Below are 16,173 nucleotides of genomic sequence, written 5' to 3'. Positions count from 1 at the left end.
CTCCTCCAATTCTCTGAATGTTAAAAAAAAAGAGCTTCAATGCTTCCTTTCCTATCTCCTACAGCCTAGGAAGGAGGAAAGGAGATAATGCCGTCCCACAACTCCTTGCAGCAGCAACATTTGAAGCGATGTTCACATTTCACGGTGTTATGGCGGTTCTTCAGGCTTTCAACAAAATGGATACGAGACGTTGTCGGCCAGATGATTATTTTAATTTGTTTGAAACGTGAGAATGATGATATGTACAGCTGTAGATCTAACCTGTCTTGCAGGAATCTAATAATTATTTTCATGCAGTCAAACGAACTGGGACTCCTGTGGGTAAACTTTTTTTTTGCTGTTTTTTTTCTCATTTATATTGCAGTTAAGCTTAAATTTAAAAAAAAAAAAAAAAAAAAGAGTATGCAAGATGAGCTTTTTGTCGTCCTTTTTTCAGAAAATTGTAGTTTCACAAAGTCACACCCACATCAGTAAGATCACCCAGCCAAGTTTTCCATCAAGGTCAAGGATGGATTTTTTTTTTTTTTTTTTTTTTTTGCCTATTTGACTGCAGCCACTGAGAGAATCAAACAGAAACTGACACAAACTGAAATTTAATTTGTTTTGTTCGTAGAATTGTGCTTAGAAAAGTTTCTTAGCCTGTAAGATGGAAACAAGGCTGTGACACACACACACACACACACACACACACACACACACACACACACACCAGTGATAACACTTGGTGTGCCGGTGTAAAAATGTTATGTCAAGCCTTTTATCACTGCAGGTACAAAATACTTAATAATGATAGTTAAAAAAAATCTGTTAAACAATTGCAATTTCTAAATTAAAAATAAAATAATTGTGTTAGTATGTGAGTGTGAATTCTTGCATGATTACGTGAATGTGTTGTGTGTGTGTGTGTGTGTGTGTGGGGGGGGGTTGTATCTGGGTGCATTATGAAATTACATACACACACACACACACACACACACACATACACACACACACTCACTTTTAATCTTTGTCTCTCCTCTGAGCACACACTAAAACATTATAGCCTGAGATGAGAAATGTTTTAAGAGGCTGGTGTCATGGTTCGTGTGTGTGTGTGTGTGTGTGTGTGTGTGTGTGTGTTACTGGCTACTTGGAGAAGTGTGTATGTGTGTGTGATTAATGTGTTTATGTATGTGGGGCAAAAACTGTCCAAAAGGTTGTGCTGGGAGGCAGCCGCCTGTGACGATTACACATAGGACACACACACACACACACACACACACACACACACACACACACGTCTCCTTCAATTACATCCCAGGGACATTAACAGCAGCCTCGAGCCGCAGCTTTAAGCTATGCAAGAAATATTTTAAAATATCTGCGCTGTGCTCTCAGAGGCTGCTTTCATTTCAGCAGCACTTCCACTCTCAGTCATGAGGGCTGTGCGTGCGTGTGTGTGTGCGTGTGTGTGTGTGTGTGTGTGTGTTCTTGTGTAATGAATTGCTGAACAGTGTGTGCAGCAGAGTTCATTGTCTCAGTTCATTGTGGTTCAGCAGAACATTATGAATCAGATGTTGAACAGCGGCTCTGTTCCAGGGAGGAAGGACGTTTGACTTGTTGGCGTTTCTGAAAACGTGCAAACGCGTCGGCTCGGAGGCCGGCGGCCGGCGGGGCTTTGATGAGCGGGTGGGACGGAGCTCAGAGCCCGAGGGAAGACCGAGTGGGACAAGTCAGACCTTTTGATGAGATCCATGTCGCACCGGGAGCCGCTCTCGTCGAGATCACAGCCAAACTGGGCAGCAGAGATTTAAGCTGGGCTTCAGAAGGCTGGACGGGAGTGTGGCTTCACAGATAAAGAGTGAAGACGCCCACAGACTGCCAGCTGCAGCACCAGTGGAGACACCACCAACAATTAGCAGCCTGACGCTCTGTTTATTCAGTCTGAGATTCAGCACCCGTGTCGGTCGGCTTCTGCAGGCCAAGGGTTTGAATCCCGCTGAGAGAGCCAGTTCACAAATCAGCCCGACTGAGCAACTTCAGCCAACTCTAATGGATTACAGTTACTCATATTTTGTAGTTTAACCCTCCTGTTATGTTCACATTTTTGAACATCTTTTATGTTTGGGCTCAATTTGACCCCTGCAGTTTAAACTTCCACAAAATTATTATAACTAAAATGGTTATCAAAGTTTATGTGTCAGGTACTTTATGTTTCTTTGTTGATGACCTAAATAGCCCTTTAAATAAAACATAACCTCCCCGACCCCCACTTACACATCCAGTATTCCTATTACGCGACAATGGAAAAATATTCAAATCACCATAAAATCTCACTGATTGACCTAAAATTGGAAAGAAATATTAATTTTTGGTGTTTTAATGGCTTTATATTATTTCTAAGTAATGATTTTTGTTATTTATAACCGATGTGTTACAAAGTGTGTACAGGACATTGAAAACATATCATCATGTCAGTTTCATCTTTACCCGGTAGTACCCATTACATTAGGAACACTCATTAAATATGAAGCAAAAAAAATGATGTTAATCATTTATTTAGAGACGTTAAACATTGGCTGGGGTCAAATTGACCCTGAACATAATAGGAGGGTTAAGTACATACATACATTTTCCGTTAATCCCCAACCCTGGTTAGCAGGTAGAGCCAGCATAAGGCAGCTCGACCATGATGTGACCCCTGGCCACCATAATAAACAGATGAAGAGAGAAAATGGAAGAAGAGGCTCCCACCCTGAACAGCAGGCGGGCGACGGCGCTCTGTGCCAGGCGGAGCGGCGACCACAAGTGTCGGTACAGAGCCGTGTCCACCATGCCGGGGTCCACGGCGCAGGAGGTCACGGCGAAGCCTCCGTCCTGCAGCTCGTCGTGCAGCCGGGAGGAGAACAGCAGCAGGGCCAGCTTGCTCTGACAGTAGGCGCCGTGGGCCGAGTAACACCGGCTGAGCAGAGACACAAAAACAAGATAACAGGAGAGGAAAGTCACGGCAAACTCTGAATCGACGGTGAGAAGCCACTCTTACCGCTGGAAATGTTATCAGGACCCTGAATGAATCATGAGGGTCCAGCAGAAAAGTGATCCACCACAAGCAGCTCATATTCAGATTAAATCTCAGTGTTTCTGGATTTCTGTAAGTGTTTCAGGGAAATCTTAAAACTTTTACAATGAGGTCAGCTAGATGCTCTGAGGCAAAAAAAAAAAAAAAAAAAATCCACAACTATTGGTCAGATGGCATTTTGCTTAATGTAAAAAAAAAAAAAAAAAAAAAAAAAAAAAAAAAAAAAAAGAGGCTATCGGGGACCGAGCAGCGAGGCACAAAGCACATTTTCTTTTAATAAAAACAATAAACAGACAAAGGAATAACCAGTAGATTTCAGGCTGTGCTGAAATAGCGGCTGCAGGCTGGGACAGTAATGAATGTACCAATTTTGTATTTGGAATAACGTGGGGTTTATGTTTGCTGATATTATATAAAAAAAACAAAAAAACAAAAAAACAAAGGGTGCATTTAAATAATAGCATTTAGCCGGAGCCGGACGCTACAGAGAGGATCTCAGGAGTATCGGCTGCAGCCTGTGATAAGGAAACACTGAATGATTTCGTCAGCGGGGAGGCAGGCCACGCCAAAAAATGTAATAATCTGCTGGAAAACGTTCATTAAGCTGTTGCTGCTCCACTTTTTCCACTTTTGATCCGTGGTTTGGTGCACCAGCACCAGTTGACGGCTGCCGGCGTCTGTTTCCTCTCCTCTCCTGCCTCGGTTCTGTTGCGGATCTTGATTTATGGCGTCTGATACGCGACTGTGAAACTCTTTGTACTCTGTGTGACTGTCCTGTTAAATTATGGTTATGAATCAATTAATGAACGCTGAACAGGGCAGTCATGCTTATGCCTCGGTGCCTTTCTATGTATGTATGTATGTGGTCTGTTTGTGTGAGAGCTTTTGGCACTGCAGTGTGTATTAGGCGTGCAAACAAGTCTGAATAAACAAATGCTCACTGAACAATCCATAAATGATTGATTACAATAATAAAAAAAAAAAGAAATCTAATAAAAAAACATTTTGTTGGCAGCGTTTCCCCTGCCTGGGCTTTACCTGGGCAGCCTGCCCAGACACATTCATTCTCACCAAGGGAGGTTTTTTTTTTTTTTTTTTTTTTTTAAATGTTTTTCTAATTTGAATCTCCAGTTTGTCAAATTCACATCACATTAGAGCGCTGCCTGGCCGCACGCTGTCAGATGGAGACCAGCGGCGCTCTGTCACAGTCCCTCTGTGAAAATAAAAATGAATCTTAAAATTGAACAATTTGCTCCTTGACTCCTTATTTTCTAGGACTTTGCCCGTTCCTCCGGTGAGTTCTGCATCGCTGTGCAGCCGAGTTTTTCAAATCCACTAAACTTTATTTTAAATTCCAGCGGACATCCCGAGGTTCCCAAAGATCCCAAACATGAGCTGCTTAATTCCAGGGAAATGTGTCTAACATGATGCACGAGACATGCAGATCTTTTCTATTCGATGTGATTCTGCAGCCAGAAAACAACGGCACCTTGGCTTTGAACATCTCCCTCAGTATCAGAGTGATACACACAGCATGGGTGTGACACTGCCCTACAATATGGGAAAAAAAAGTGCTTTTTTGGAAATTTAAGGGAAAATCAGAGTCTAAGGGGTTAACAGTCTGACACTCCAGAACAAAGGGGTGGGCTTTTATTTTGAAAGTGTACAAACAGTCAGAAAAAGTCTTGTCTAGAACAAAAGAGAAAGAAGATTGTTTTGGACAGGTCAAAAGTAAACAGTTTCAAATGAATAAATAAATAAATAAAAAAAAGACATTAATTAATCACTTAATCAATTAATCTGTCTTCACAGGCCTGGTACCTATCAGTGGTGATTTTTAAAAAATATTTAATAAAAGAAATAAAGATAGTGTGTCCAGGGTTTCCAAGGGTTAAAATTTAAGCTAAAATTCAAACTGAATTTTGCTGTTTCCATTCAAAGAAATGTACTGTGTGTGTGTGTGTGTGTGTGTGTGTGTCGGCCTACCTGCCATTCAGGTCGTCTAGTCGGATCCGGCCGGCACGGTGCGCGGACGAGGAGACGTTGACCACGCGGGAGCAGGAACTACGTTTCCCACAATCCTTCAGTGTGTCCAGGAGCAGCCACGTCAACAGGAGGTGGCCTAAGTAGTTGACCCCCAGGTGCTGCTCAAACCCATCTTCAGTACGGCCCTCGGGAACCAACATAACACCCGCTGACACACACACACACACACACACACACACACACAAAAACACAATTGAGTAATTGTTGGGGGATAAGTGTGGATGTATTCCAAACATGGTGTGTAATACCCGCAGGAAAAAACAAATCCTTAGGTAGGTCAGACGTGCCTGTTTTATCAAACATGCTAGATACACACTCACACACACATGCACACACACACACACACACACACACACACACACACACACACACACACTCACACTCATGAATATACAACACACACCTCATAAAATCACAATAATATTCCTGACACTCCTGTAATGTTACCACAGAGACCTGTAGTATGTCTGCAGTACTTAATGGTGAGTTTATAATAATTTTATTTTATGCTATTCTGTAATTTTCCTGAAGGGATTCACCAAGTGTCTGTAGTTCACACTGACAATGAAAAGCAATAAAATCTCAATAAAATCTTGTGGTGGATGGAGCCAGACCGATGCACACTGAGTGCAGTATGTTGTTTTTATAAACGTAAAAATACACATTTTCAGTAAGTAGTCGTCATATTTTGTATGTTCACAGCTGTACTGGAATCTTGATATTTTACAGGAACAATAAACTCTTTAACACGACACACAGCGCCACCTGCTCTGCTGTGACTACGTACAGTTACTACAGTCCTGCTGATCCTCAATACTGTGTTTGAGTCACTTCCACCCCAAAATAAGACTTTTAGCACAAAAACAAGCGCCAACAAACAGGATTATGACAATATTAAAAACACAACAAGCCCCGGTTCCCATTTTTTGGAGGAGATCAAACACCTCCTTTCCTGTTATTTTGCTATTTTAATTGGAAAGTAGATCCGGCAGGTAGCGACTGCAGGAAAACCTCCGCTTGGTGACCTTGTGTGTGGAAGAAACGACCTGATAGCACTTACACAAATAATTACAGCTACACAAAAAATGGGAACCGGGACTTGTTGTTTTTCATATTGTCATAATCGCCTTTGTTGGTGTTGGTTTTTGAGCTAAAAGTGTGATTTCTGGAGGGAAATGAGCGGAGAGACATTAATGCAGTACTGTAGATGTTGCAAATGTCAATGTAATAACTTCCCACCAGTGTAATAAACCATTAATGTAATAACAATTTGCTCCGTATAACATAATAATCCATTAAATTTCCTGCAAACGTAATAAAAGGTACCTACCTTTTATTACCTACCTAAAAGGTTTTTTTCTTGCAAATTTGTGAATTTGTTCTTGTTAAATTTACAGTTTGAATCTTGGAAATAATGAGATTTTTTAAACTGAATATTACCCCGCTCCTCCAGTTCATTCAAGGTGCAGAAAAAAAGCATACCTGCCTTATCCCAGATGATTTAACACGGAGTGATATACATAACATCCTCACACACTGAACGCAAACCACTTCAGGTTTAAATGGCAGGTTTGTCATAGAGGTTTACCTGTGTGTGTGTGTGTGTGTGTGTGTGTGTGTGTGTGTGTGTGTGTGTGTGTGTGGACGTTGTGCACTAAATGTGACATAAATGTTGAGTTAAATGCCCTCGGTGACTTATATTTTTTCATGACGTGGATTAAATCAGATGTCGCTGAGTGTTTTATCGTCGGTGACCAATGCACTGTCCGAAATAAATCTCCTCCGACTCGTCCGAGCGTCCGTCACTCACCATTATTGATCAGGATGTTTAGCGGCAGGCCCCGCCCCTTGAACCTCTGGACGAATCGGCGCACGGACTGCAGCGAGGCGAGGTCCAGCTGTTCAAACTCCACTGAAATGGACACACACACACACACACACACACACACACACACAAAGACAGAGCCATTGTAAACGGATTATTTCTGCTAGCCGCTTCAGTGTCAGGACATCAAAGTGTGTATTAATCGTCTCTTACGCCGCACTCTGCAGCGTCTCACACACACACACACACACACACACACACACACACACCGGCAGCTCTCCGCTCTTTTACATCAAACCTCACAGCTCCTCCTGAGCCCCATCAAAGCTTAACACACCGGCAGATCAGGGCTAATGCACGATAAGACACAGCAACGGCCGGGAAAAGTTATCATCCGAGTGTGAAAGTCAGTGTGTGTGTGTGTGTGTGTGTGTGTGTGTGTGTGTGTGTGTGTTTGTGGTACTTTTTGGGATGAGGAACTAAGGTGGGAGTGCTTGATGTGACAGACAGCGTTCACACAGACAGAGCAAATCTGATATTTCGGGCAGAAAATTTGGAGTAAATTTCTGGAAACTTTCCATGGGAAGTTAGGCTGGGGAATTCTGGAAATAATCCAAGTTTGAAACTTTCCATGGGAATCAACGGCATTTTACAGGAATTAACTGGAATTAACTGGAAATTTGGGGTAACTTATACAAACTGGATCATATACAAACATAAATATAAACCCTTTGTTTTGTCATAAGCAGATATGTGTGCAAATTAATACAAACTTTAAAGCATGACATTTTTGATTTGTGTTTATTTGTGAGTAGGACTTTAATTGACTCTTTCGTTGAACAACAAAAACTATGAATGTTGGAAAAAAAAAAAAAAGTTCCATTCAAAATGTAAAATGAAAGCATTTTCTCTCTGGTTTCTGCAGAGAGAATTCAGCTGATTTAGCATGAAATCTGGTTGTTTTAACCAAGATTATGCTGCAAGAAGTTTTTTCAACAATGTTTAAATTCCCTGTTGTAGGCTAACCTGCGATTTTGCTGTGGAATTCCTATGGAATAAACCTGGAAAGTTGGAAAGTCCCTGGAATTTCGCAAACCTACATGTAAGATAAGATAAGATAAGATAAGATATTCCTTTATTAGTCCCACGGTGGAGAAATTTCACAAACTTGTGATACAAGTTTTAGATTTTTACCTAAATCTGAGAAGCAACAACAAAACTTTCACTGCTATCTTTCACAGCATTTTAAACTGATGGTCTATGTGACTCCATGTCTCCTTCACTTATGAAAACCTTTCAAATCTCCAAGGAGAAACTGGAAAAGTTTCAATCGTCCAGCTGAGAGCAAGAGATGTTTTTTTTTATTTTTTATTTTTTATTAATTTCCAGAAAGCTGACATTGTGGAGATCTGAGTGATTCTGTGGCCTGAAATGTGACTCCAACTGTATTTGTGGACGTGCGGCTCTGTTTGACCGCTGTGCCCGGTGTGTGTGTGTGTGTGTGTGTGTTATTTTTTTATTTTTTTCCCCCCAGCAGGACGCTTGTTTGACATTACAGTACATGCTGCATATTGACCTGTAAGCAACATAGATTAACAGCAACATGAGGAACAACAAACACGGGGAGTCGGGTCAAATTCAACCTGCAGCTCTCAGACTGGAAACTGACAACATCTAAAAATGACCCCGTCTCTTTCAACGGGAACTCGTCTCTCACTAATGTTCTGCCATGTATTTGTCATTTACATTTTCATATTTTAGGGACAAACAGTCAAACTGTAAATGACATAAAGTGAGAAAATTAACTCTGAAGGATTTTGTTGCCACAGAAAAATGAAGCTCCTAACTCGGCGAGGCTTGTGCGATATCCACAGCGAGACTCTGACATTATGCTTTGTGGCAGCGCTCGTCGTTGCCATGGTGACTGTAAACTCGGGGTAATATGGCGATGCAGACTTAAAATAATATCTCGCTATTTCAGGGTAATTTGTGCTGACAATATTCAAGACGATATGAAAAAAAAAATGGCATTAACTGGAGTGTTTCCCTCAGAATGACACTGCTGGGGGGAGAATGAGGCTATATCTGACCTAGTTCTTATTTCACCATTTAAATTCTACTTATTTCTCCACCTTATTTTAGTGTTCTTCATGTATTTTATCCTTTATCCTGGGTGGTGTTTAATATCCTGGGTGGTGTGGAAAACCCTGAAGTGACTCCTGCTCTGTTTGTGGTTGTGGTGAGACGCTGGAGGGTCTGCAAATGCATCAACACGTCATCACACTGCTGTGTCACTGATATCATGATACGACGCTTATTTTTTGGGGAAAAATGTATACCAGTAATATTGTGAATAATATGATACACAGGCTCAGAGATGGGCTGCAGAGATTCTTTTAAAAACACGAACATTACAATTTGTTTGGGCTTGTCGATCTGTCATAAATATCAAAATTGTGCAGCGACAAAAAAATCTTAAAGTGTGACTGGCTGATGCGGTGTCAGGGTGCACAGACTGCTTTTATGATCAAAATGTCTGGTTTCTGTTTGTCCAACATGAGGAACCCCGGAGTATCTGCACGTTACTGTTTGGTTTGTCAGGTCGAAAACTTAAAATAAAAAAACTATTTGAGTTGAATTCTACAAACAAAAAAAAAGGTTAAAAGCTTTTTATAAAGTTCGGAAGTCCAGGCGAACAGTTGAACAAAGGGACGATGGCCACAGGGAAAGTGATATGAACGCAAAACTTGATGGTGTTAAAATCAAAAAGCAAATTGCAGCTGATTAAAAAAAGGGTGGATGCCACGGATAGCATATGAACAAGGAGTAAACACAGACGATCATGAGGAAAAGAAAGATAAAACACCTGGAGTCAAAACTGGAAACGGCTATGGAAGAAGCAGATCAGCTGGAGAACAGATCTAGAAAGGACAGTGTGTTCATTGTGACTCTTCAGGAGGCGGTGGAAAAAGACAATATGATCACATGTGGAAAATATAACAGCAGACAAACTGAAACTGAACATTAAAGCTGCAAGCAGCGTTGGACGGGCCCTCGCCCCCCCGTGCACGTCGGGGACGGCGTGCGTGTCGAAGTGCAGACAATTCGTCCGTTTGTTCCAGTTTTAAGGGTATTTTCCTGTGCTTTTATTGTGAAAGAGTTTTGGGCTTTTATTTTGAAAGGCCGCGGAAGTCCTAGTGTGTGACCGACAGGACTACTGGCAGCTGCTGCATGATCACACCAAAATGCAGGCACACACACACACTCACTCACTCACTCACTCAAACACACACACACACACACACACACACACACACACGCACGTGCACACACACACACACACACACACACACACAGACACGATGCCAACAAAAACCCACTGGTAGTACATTCGCTGCTGGTGTCCCTCTGGCCACTAGCAGCGCCCCTCCAGCAGATGGCGCCCTTAGCATGTCCTAGTGTGTGACTGACTTGAGTAGTGGCAGCTGTGGCGTGATCACACCAAAATGCAGGCAGACAGAGAAATCCTCATTCAATCCAGTGGAGAAATCCAGAAAACCCACCCCTGTTTGAGGTGTCACAGCTCGGTCACCGTTTAAGTGACCGACTTGATTCAAAGCTTAAACGAGTCACGAGACTCGGATCTATAAATCTCCCATTTACATGATTTTGCTATCTTTTACCGTTTTTGAGTTATGGCAGTTTTAGTTTGAGAGTGTTTTCTGCTCCCTCTGAGCTCTTACAATGGGTGTGTATTGCGCATTCCTGAGGCAGCTAGAGTGAGTCACATGTCCAGGCAGCGTGCAGAGCAGAGCACACCAGAGTCAAAAACGTTTGAAAACTCTTCACAGCTCCCACAAACTTGGTCCAATCCACATCAAAACTACATATTTTTGTAGGAATTTGCATCCTCTTTCCATCTGCATAGTTTTCAAAGCCGTCAGACTTTTACTTTACACTGCAGGGGCCTAATTAGTGCCGGATGTCAGCCTCTTCACACCAAACTCCATGGGAAAAAATGAGATTTTGGTTCTGGCCCCTCCGACTTGGAGGTGTTATCACATCCAAACTAAACGAGTAATGACAAAATCCTTCAGAACTTTTGTTAAGCACTGTGTCCTCTGTCATCTGTTAAAATTTCAAGCCGCTGGCATTTACGCCCTGGGAGGAGTTAGATTTTGTTCAAAGGCAGCATTTTGGGCGAGAACGTGACTTTTCAACGCAAATTGCGGACTTCCTGTTGGTTTTAGGTCGGGGGTGTCAGCGCGTGAATTGTAGGGCTTGATGAGAGCTACGTTTCGGCGTTGGTTTGGTCTTTCTATCACATTCCTGTGGGCCGCAGCGGCTGCCTTTGTGTGCCTAGGTGGCGCTACCGAGCCCATTTTTGCACCTTGGGGGTCCGTTTGTCCATTTTATCAAATTTTTCGCCAGACCTGGCCTGCGTGCCGAATTTGGTGAGTTTTTGAGCATGTTTAGGGGGTCAAATTAAGCGATAATCTGACGTGATAATAATAAAAAACGATACAGATACAATAGGGCTTCGCGCTGTTTCAGCGCTCGGGCCCTAATTAAACATTAAAAAAAAACATAAAAACATTAAAAAAGCATGCAGAGTGGGGATAAAAAAAAAAAATCCTAACACCCGAGAACAGCGGCATTCAAGCTGTCAAGCTGTCAAACAAAGGTAAAAACACTCCAAAATCAAGTGTAACTACAGAGGGAGGACCGAAATCAAATTCGATTTGCGCAAGACTTTTTTTTTTTCATCTTTAGCTGATCTTTCCCTGTCTTGGCAAAACATTTAATATACACTACTCACAAAAAGTTAGGGATATTCGGCTTTCGGGTGAAATTTCAGGATGAACCTAAAATACATTATAACCTTTACAGGTGAACTTAATGTGACCTTCTGTAAACTTTTGAATGCACATGTCCAACTGTTCAGTGTTTCAGTACTTTTTGCACAAGTTGCTGTTCTCTAACAAGGAGTTTAACGGCAAAATTCACATCAGGTGTTTGATGCTCCAGCTCATCGAGGTCGTATCATTAGGGAACGGCTGCTGGAGACTGGGGTACCTCAGATTGAGTGGCCTGCACTTTCTCCAGACCTGAATCCCATAGAAAACCTATGGGATCAGCTGAGTCGCCGTGTAGAGGCTCGGAGCTCTGTACCCCAGAACCTCAATGTCCTGAGGGCCACCCTTCAAGAAGAGTGGGATGCCATGCCTCAGCAGACAATAAGTCGACTTGTGAACAGCAGGAGACGTCGCTGTCAAGCTGTAATTGATGCTCAAGGGCACATGACAAGTTATTGACACTGACATTTTTTGTTGTGGTATATCCACCACTGTTGTTGGCTTTTGTTTCAAGAAATTGTTTGAGATGAGGAAATCACCAGTGCATGCTTCTACTTAAATGCCCTACTTTCATGATATAATATCACTGTAGCGTGAACTTTTTACATTTTCCATAAATTTCACCCAAAAGCCAAATATCCCTAACTTTTTGTGAGTAGTGTAAGTCTCAATGTAAAGGTCAAAAAGTTGCTTGCATTAAAGGCTTTTGGATGGTTGAGAGCACACAGTCTTTATAAAACTTGACCGGCTGTGTGATTGATAACCTGATAAGGTGGGCAGCGTGGGCGGGGGGGGCGGGGGGGCTCGGTGTGACCCCAGGCCCCTCCCTGGACACGCCCCTGGTGACAGCTAGTCCACACACGACGGCGGAGAGCTGTGCTGCTCAAACGTCTAAAATAAATCCAGCGAGCCTGAAGCATCAGGTGTGAGGAGGCAGGTCGTGCTGTCCCGCCGTGCGAGCGCCGCATCAGGACGCCGGGCACGTGCGCTCCTCGACGTGCCGCTCTGAGAAGAACAGGCACTTTGATGTACAAGCCGCCGTTAAAATGATGCACAGCGTTATAATGACGCCTGCAGATGTACAAGGCAACCTCGCTATGAAAATTTCCTCAACGGCGGGCCAATAAAAGAGAGCGGAGCGGGGCGGTTTTACTTTACAGCGTCCCTGAACACCTCGCCGCTCTAAACGGGAGGAGTGTGTCACGGCGAGCGGAACAGCAACAGGCTGTCAGGATCTCTGTCGTCTCCTCTGACACTGCCTTTGACTGTGTGTGTGTGTGTCAGAATATGCATACGTGTGTGTGTCCTGGTGCTGCCAGGCTGTGTAACGTGATGTGTCATGACAGGATGAGCTGACTCTGTAAACTATATGACGTCTATGTGAGCGAGCAGAGCGCCGCTGTCTGCGACCCGACCGCCACCCGCCTCATCCGTCTTTTCCACTTTCTGCTCTGAACGCGTGCACACGACGCCATTTCCTGCACATGAACCGGTGTTTCTCAAAACAGGATGTGCGGTGTGTTTATCGAGAGCGACCTGAGGCGTTTGGCGTTAACAGAGAATCATTAAAATGCCAATCAAAGGCCCATTTATGAAGGGAACAGTGATTAATAATTACTATTGTGAGATTAATTGGATCATTGTTTTAAATTACATGAAGTCAGAGTCAACATTTAATCTGGCTGTTAACATGCTTTTATTTTATTTTCAGTTTGCAGGTGGACAAAGTGAAATAAAAACAGCTGGTTGAGGGTGTGTGTTCATAAATTTGTGTTTGTTAACTGCAGGAGTGGACAAGAGGCTCGTGCATGACCGCCCAGTTCCTCAGAGACTCGCATTTATAAAACAGAGGCACGGTTTTACTAATCTGACAAAAAGAGGGTGTGTGCATATTTCTGGCTTTGTGCACACACTCCGTCTTAGCCATGACTCTGCAGAGTCTTACTCTCCGGCCCTCGTTTCCTTCTCGTTTGGAATGAAGAGCAGATGAGCAACTGGAGCAGCGACAGCCATCGCATCACGACTAAACACACAAAGAAAAGAGCGCCATCTACAGAAACTCAGCAGCGCCACATCAATGAGCAACAGAGACAAAATAAAACCAAAGATCTCAGCTGTTTTTCTTTATTTTGCCCTTCTGTCCACAATTAAACTTCATTTCTGTCTGCCAGAAATGGAGCTTTTTGAAAACGCTCTCCCCTGTGGGTAGATCTGAAAACACTTGTTTGGCGTTGCAGTGTAACAGCAAAAATAGGGAAAATGTAAGGTTTTATGATGAATGACAAGATTCAGGAGGAGAGAGAAGCCACACACTCATAACTCTGATGTATTTTTTTTTTTTTTAGATATGAACATTTTGCCTTCTTCAGGATGGGAATGGGAGACGGCACTCTGATTGGTTTACTGTGTGTTACACCCAAAACACACCCACGATTAATTAGGAGACTAATTACAACCCTTTTGAAGCATGTGCCTGGTGGAAACAGCCTTTTTTCCACCGTTAAAACAGCAAAAGTGACGTGGACACGCCCTGAATGCTCTGCAGACTGTGCACTTTGTTAAAACAGAGCCATATGAGTGTGTGAGCCCGTTCTCCTCCTGATGTTTCAACAGAAAACACATAAAATCAACAATGTAAGCGTCGTCCCCTGTTTTGGCGTTGATGGCCAACAAAAAACCATTTAAGATGATATCAGTTAAACATGTTTTGAGGTTTCTCTGGATCAGCGTGGAGTGACTTGAGAAGTCCAGCTGGGAAAATATTTATTTATTTATTTATTTATTTGGATCCCCATTAGCTGCCACTGAAGTAGAAGCTACTCTTCCTGGGGTCCACAACAAACAACAATAATTATCACATATTACAGATCTCAATAAAAACAGTTAACAATCCTAATAAAAACCTTTCCAAGACAAATAAAAGTCAAAATCAAACATCACAACACCTCAACTTAACAATCAAGATTTGTTCAGTTCAATCCATTCACGTTAGGGTTATTCATCATGTGTTTTTTTAGCAGCCTCTTAAAACTTGCCTTACTGGGTGCTCCAGTGATCATAGTTGGTAATGTATGCCATATTGTAATGGCCCTATAGATTACGGATCTGCATATTTCATTTGTTCTGGGTTTTTGTTTAACCATGTGACCCTTAGTAGCCTGCCTGGTAGAATACTTATGATAATCTCTCACAAAATGTATTTGCGAGTACAGACAAACTGGTTGTTTGCTATTACAGATATTCCTAAAGAAACACATTAAATTGCATGCCAACCTCTCCTCTACTCTGAGCCAAGAGAAAATATCAGTGCAAACAGCCAGGTGCTATGAGGAATCAGCATCAGAACATATGCAGCTGGTCTTAACTTACAAAGTAAAGGTGGAAAAACCAAGACATTTGTCAGACTGGGCAGAATGTGGCGCAGATTCTGCTGCAGGTATAGGGCTGTAAAAACATCAAATTCAACCTCATTTCATATTGTATCGAAATGAGAATTCGGCAAACTCCCAGTTCAGCTCTGACTCAGCTGTGACGCCTCGCTTGGCTTTGAATCACAGGTCCCAGACCTGCTTCTTTATGTGTCTCCCCCTCTAAATCATTTCCAAAGCCACAATAAATAAAGCGACGGAAACTCGCTCCTCGTCTCCCCATTGGTGGCTCGACCTTCCCGCCCCACGCGGCACTGCACAGTCATTTCTTATCTTTCAGCCGTAAATTGAAATCTCATCTCTTCAAGAAACGCTTTATGTCCTCCTTCCCCTCCGCCTGCAGCTCTCTGGCTTTTATTTGATTGCCGAGCACTTCTCCATTAAAAAAGAAATATTCCGGGCGAGCAGGGAAATTTGTTGCATCTGTTGTCTTCCCTGGCTTTATAACAACAGGTCGCTTGTGCTGGTGGATCTTATTCTGTGAAGCAATCACACAGACAAATGTCCTAAAATGTAAATGCACCCCGAGAAACAACAACCGGCGAGCGCTCTCGCATCATTTTTCAAGCGTGACGCCCCGTTCGACTTTTACTGCTTTGATTTTTAAACGCAGCTCAGAAGTCTCGTCTGCGGACCAAACAGAGATTTCTCTGGATCTCGCCCAGATAAAGAATCCATCACACTTTGCTTTTGCTTTCAAGCCGGAGCTGCGTTACGTTCAAAGACTAATTTCTCCAGCTTGCGAGAGTTAAGAGGAGAGGTGCTTAGCTCTCCGCGTGAAGACAGGAATAATTGATGGAAACGGCAGCAAAGACCTTCAGAATCTGAGCGGTGGAGATTAAGCCGCCGGAAATGTTTGCGTTCTCCGCGTGAGCCGTTCGACAGATTTAAAATTCAGCTTTGAAGGCCGACGCCGGTGGGTTTCCCACAGCGCGAGACGTGAGCGCAGAAGAGGCGCGT

General features: G+C 42.9%; 1 protein-coding gene across 2 annotated transcripts in view; it reads right to left on the bottom strand.

The window, feature by feature from the left end:
- LOC115379571 (dehydrogenase/reductase SDR family member on chromosome X-like) overlaps positions 1 to 16,173 on the bottom strand; it is a 66,547-nt gene that overhangs the window by 9,837 nt on the left and 40,537 nt on the right. For both annotated transcript variants that reach the window (XR_003930258.1, XM_030080288.1), the window contains exons 5-7: positions 6,915 to 7,016; positions 5,045 to 5,252; positions 2,734 to 2,941 (exon numbers count right to left, since the gene is read on the bottom strand). Coding sequence is in view for 1 of the 2 variants with exons in the window: in XM_030080288.1 (XP_029936148.1) it covers positions 2,734 to 2,941; positions 5,045 to 5,252; positions 6,915 to 7,016 (518 nt within the window). In the remaining variant the exon portion in view is untranslated. The remainder of the gene's footprint in view (positions 1 to 2,733; positions 2,942 to 5,044; positions 5,253 to 6,914; positions 7,017 to 16,173) is intronic.

This window comes from Myripristis murdjan, chromosome 21 (genome assembly GCF_902150065.1).
Source record: "Myripristis murdjan chromosome 21, fMyrMur1.1, whole genome shotgun sequence".
Classification (NCBI taxonomy): domain Eukaryota; kingdom Metazoa; phylum Chordata; class Actinopteri; order Holocentriformes; family Holocentridae; genus Myripristis; species Myripristis murdjan.
Note: the sequence above shows the minus strand (reverse complement) of the source record. Positions and strands in the feature narration are given on the sequence as shown.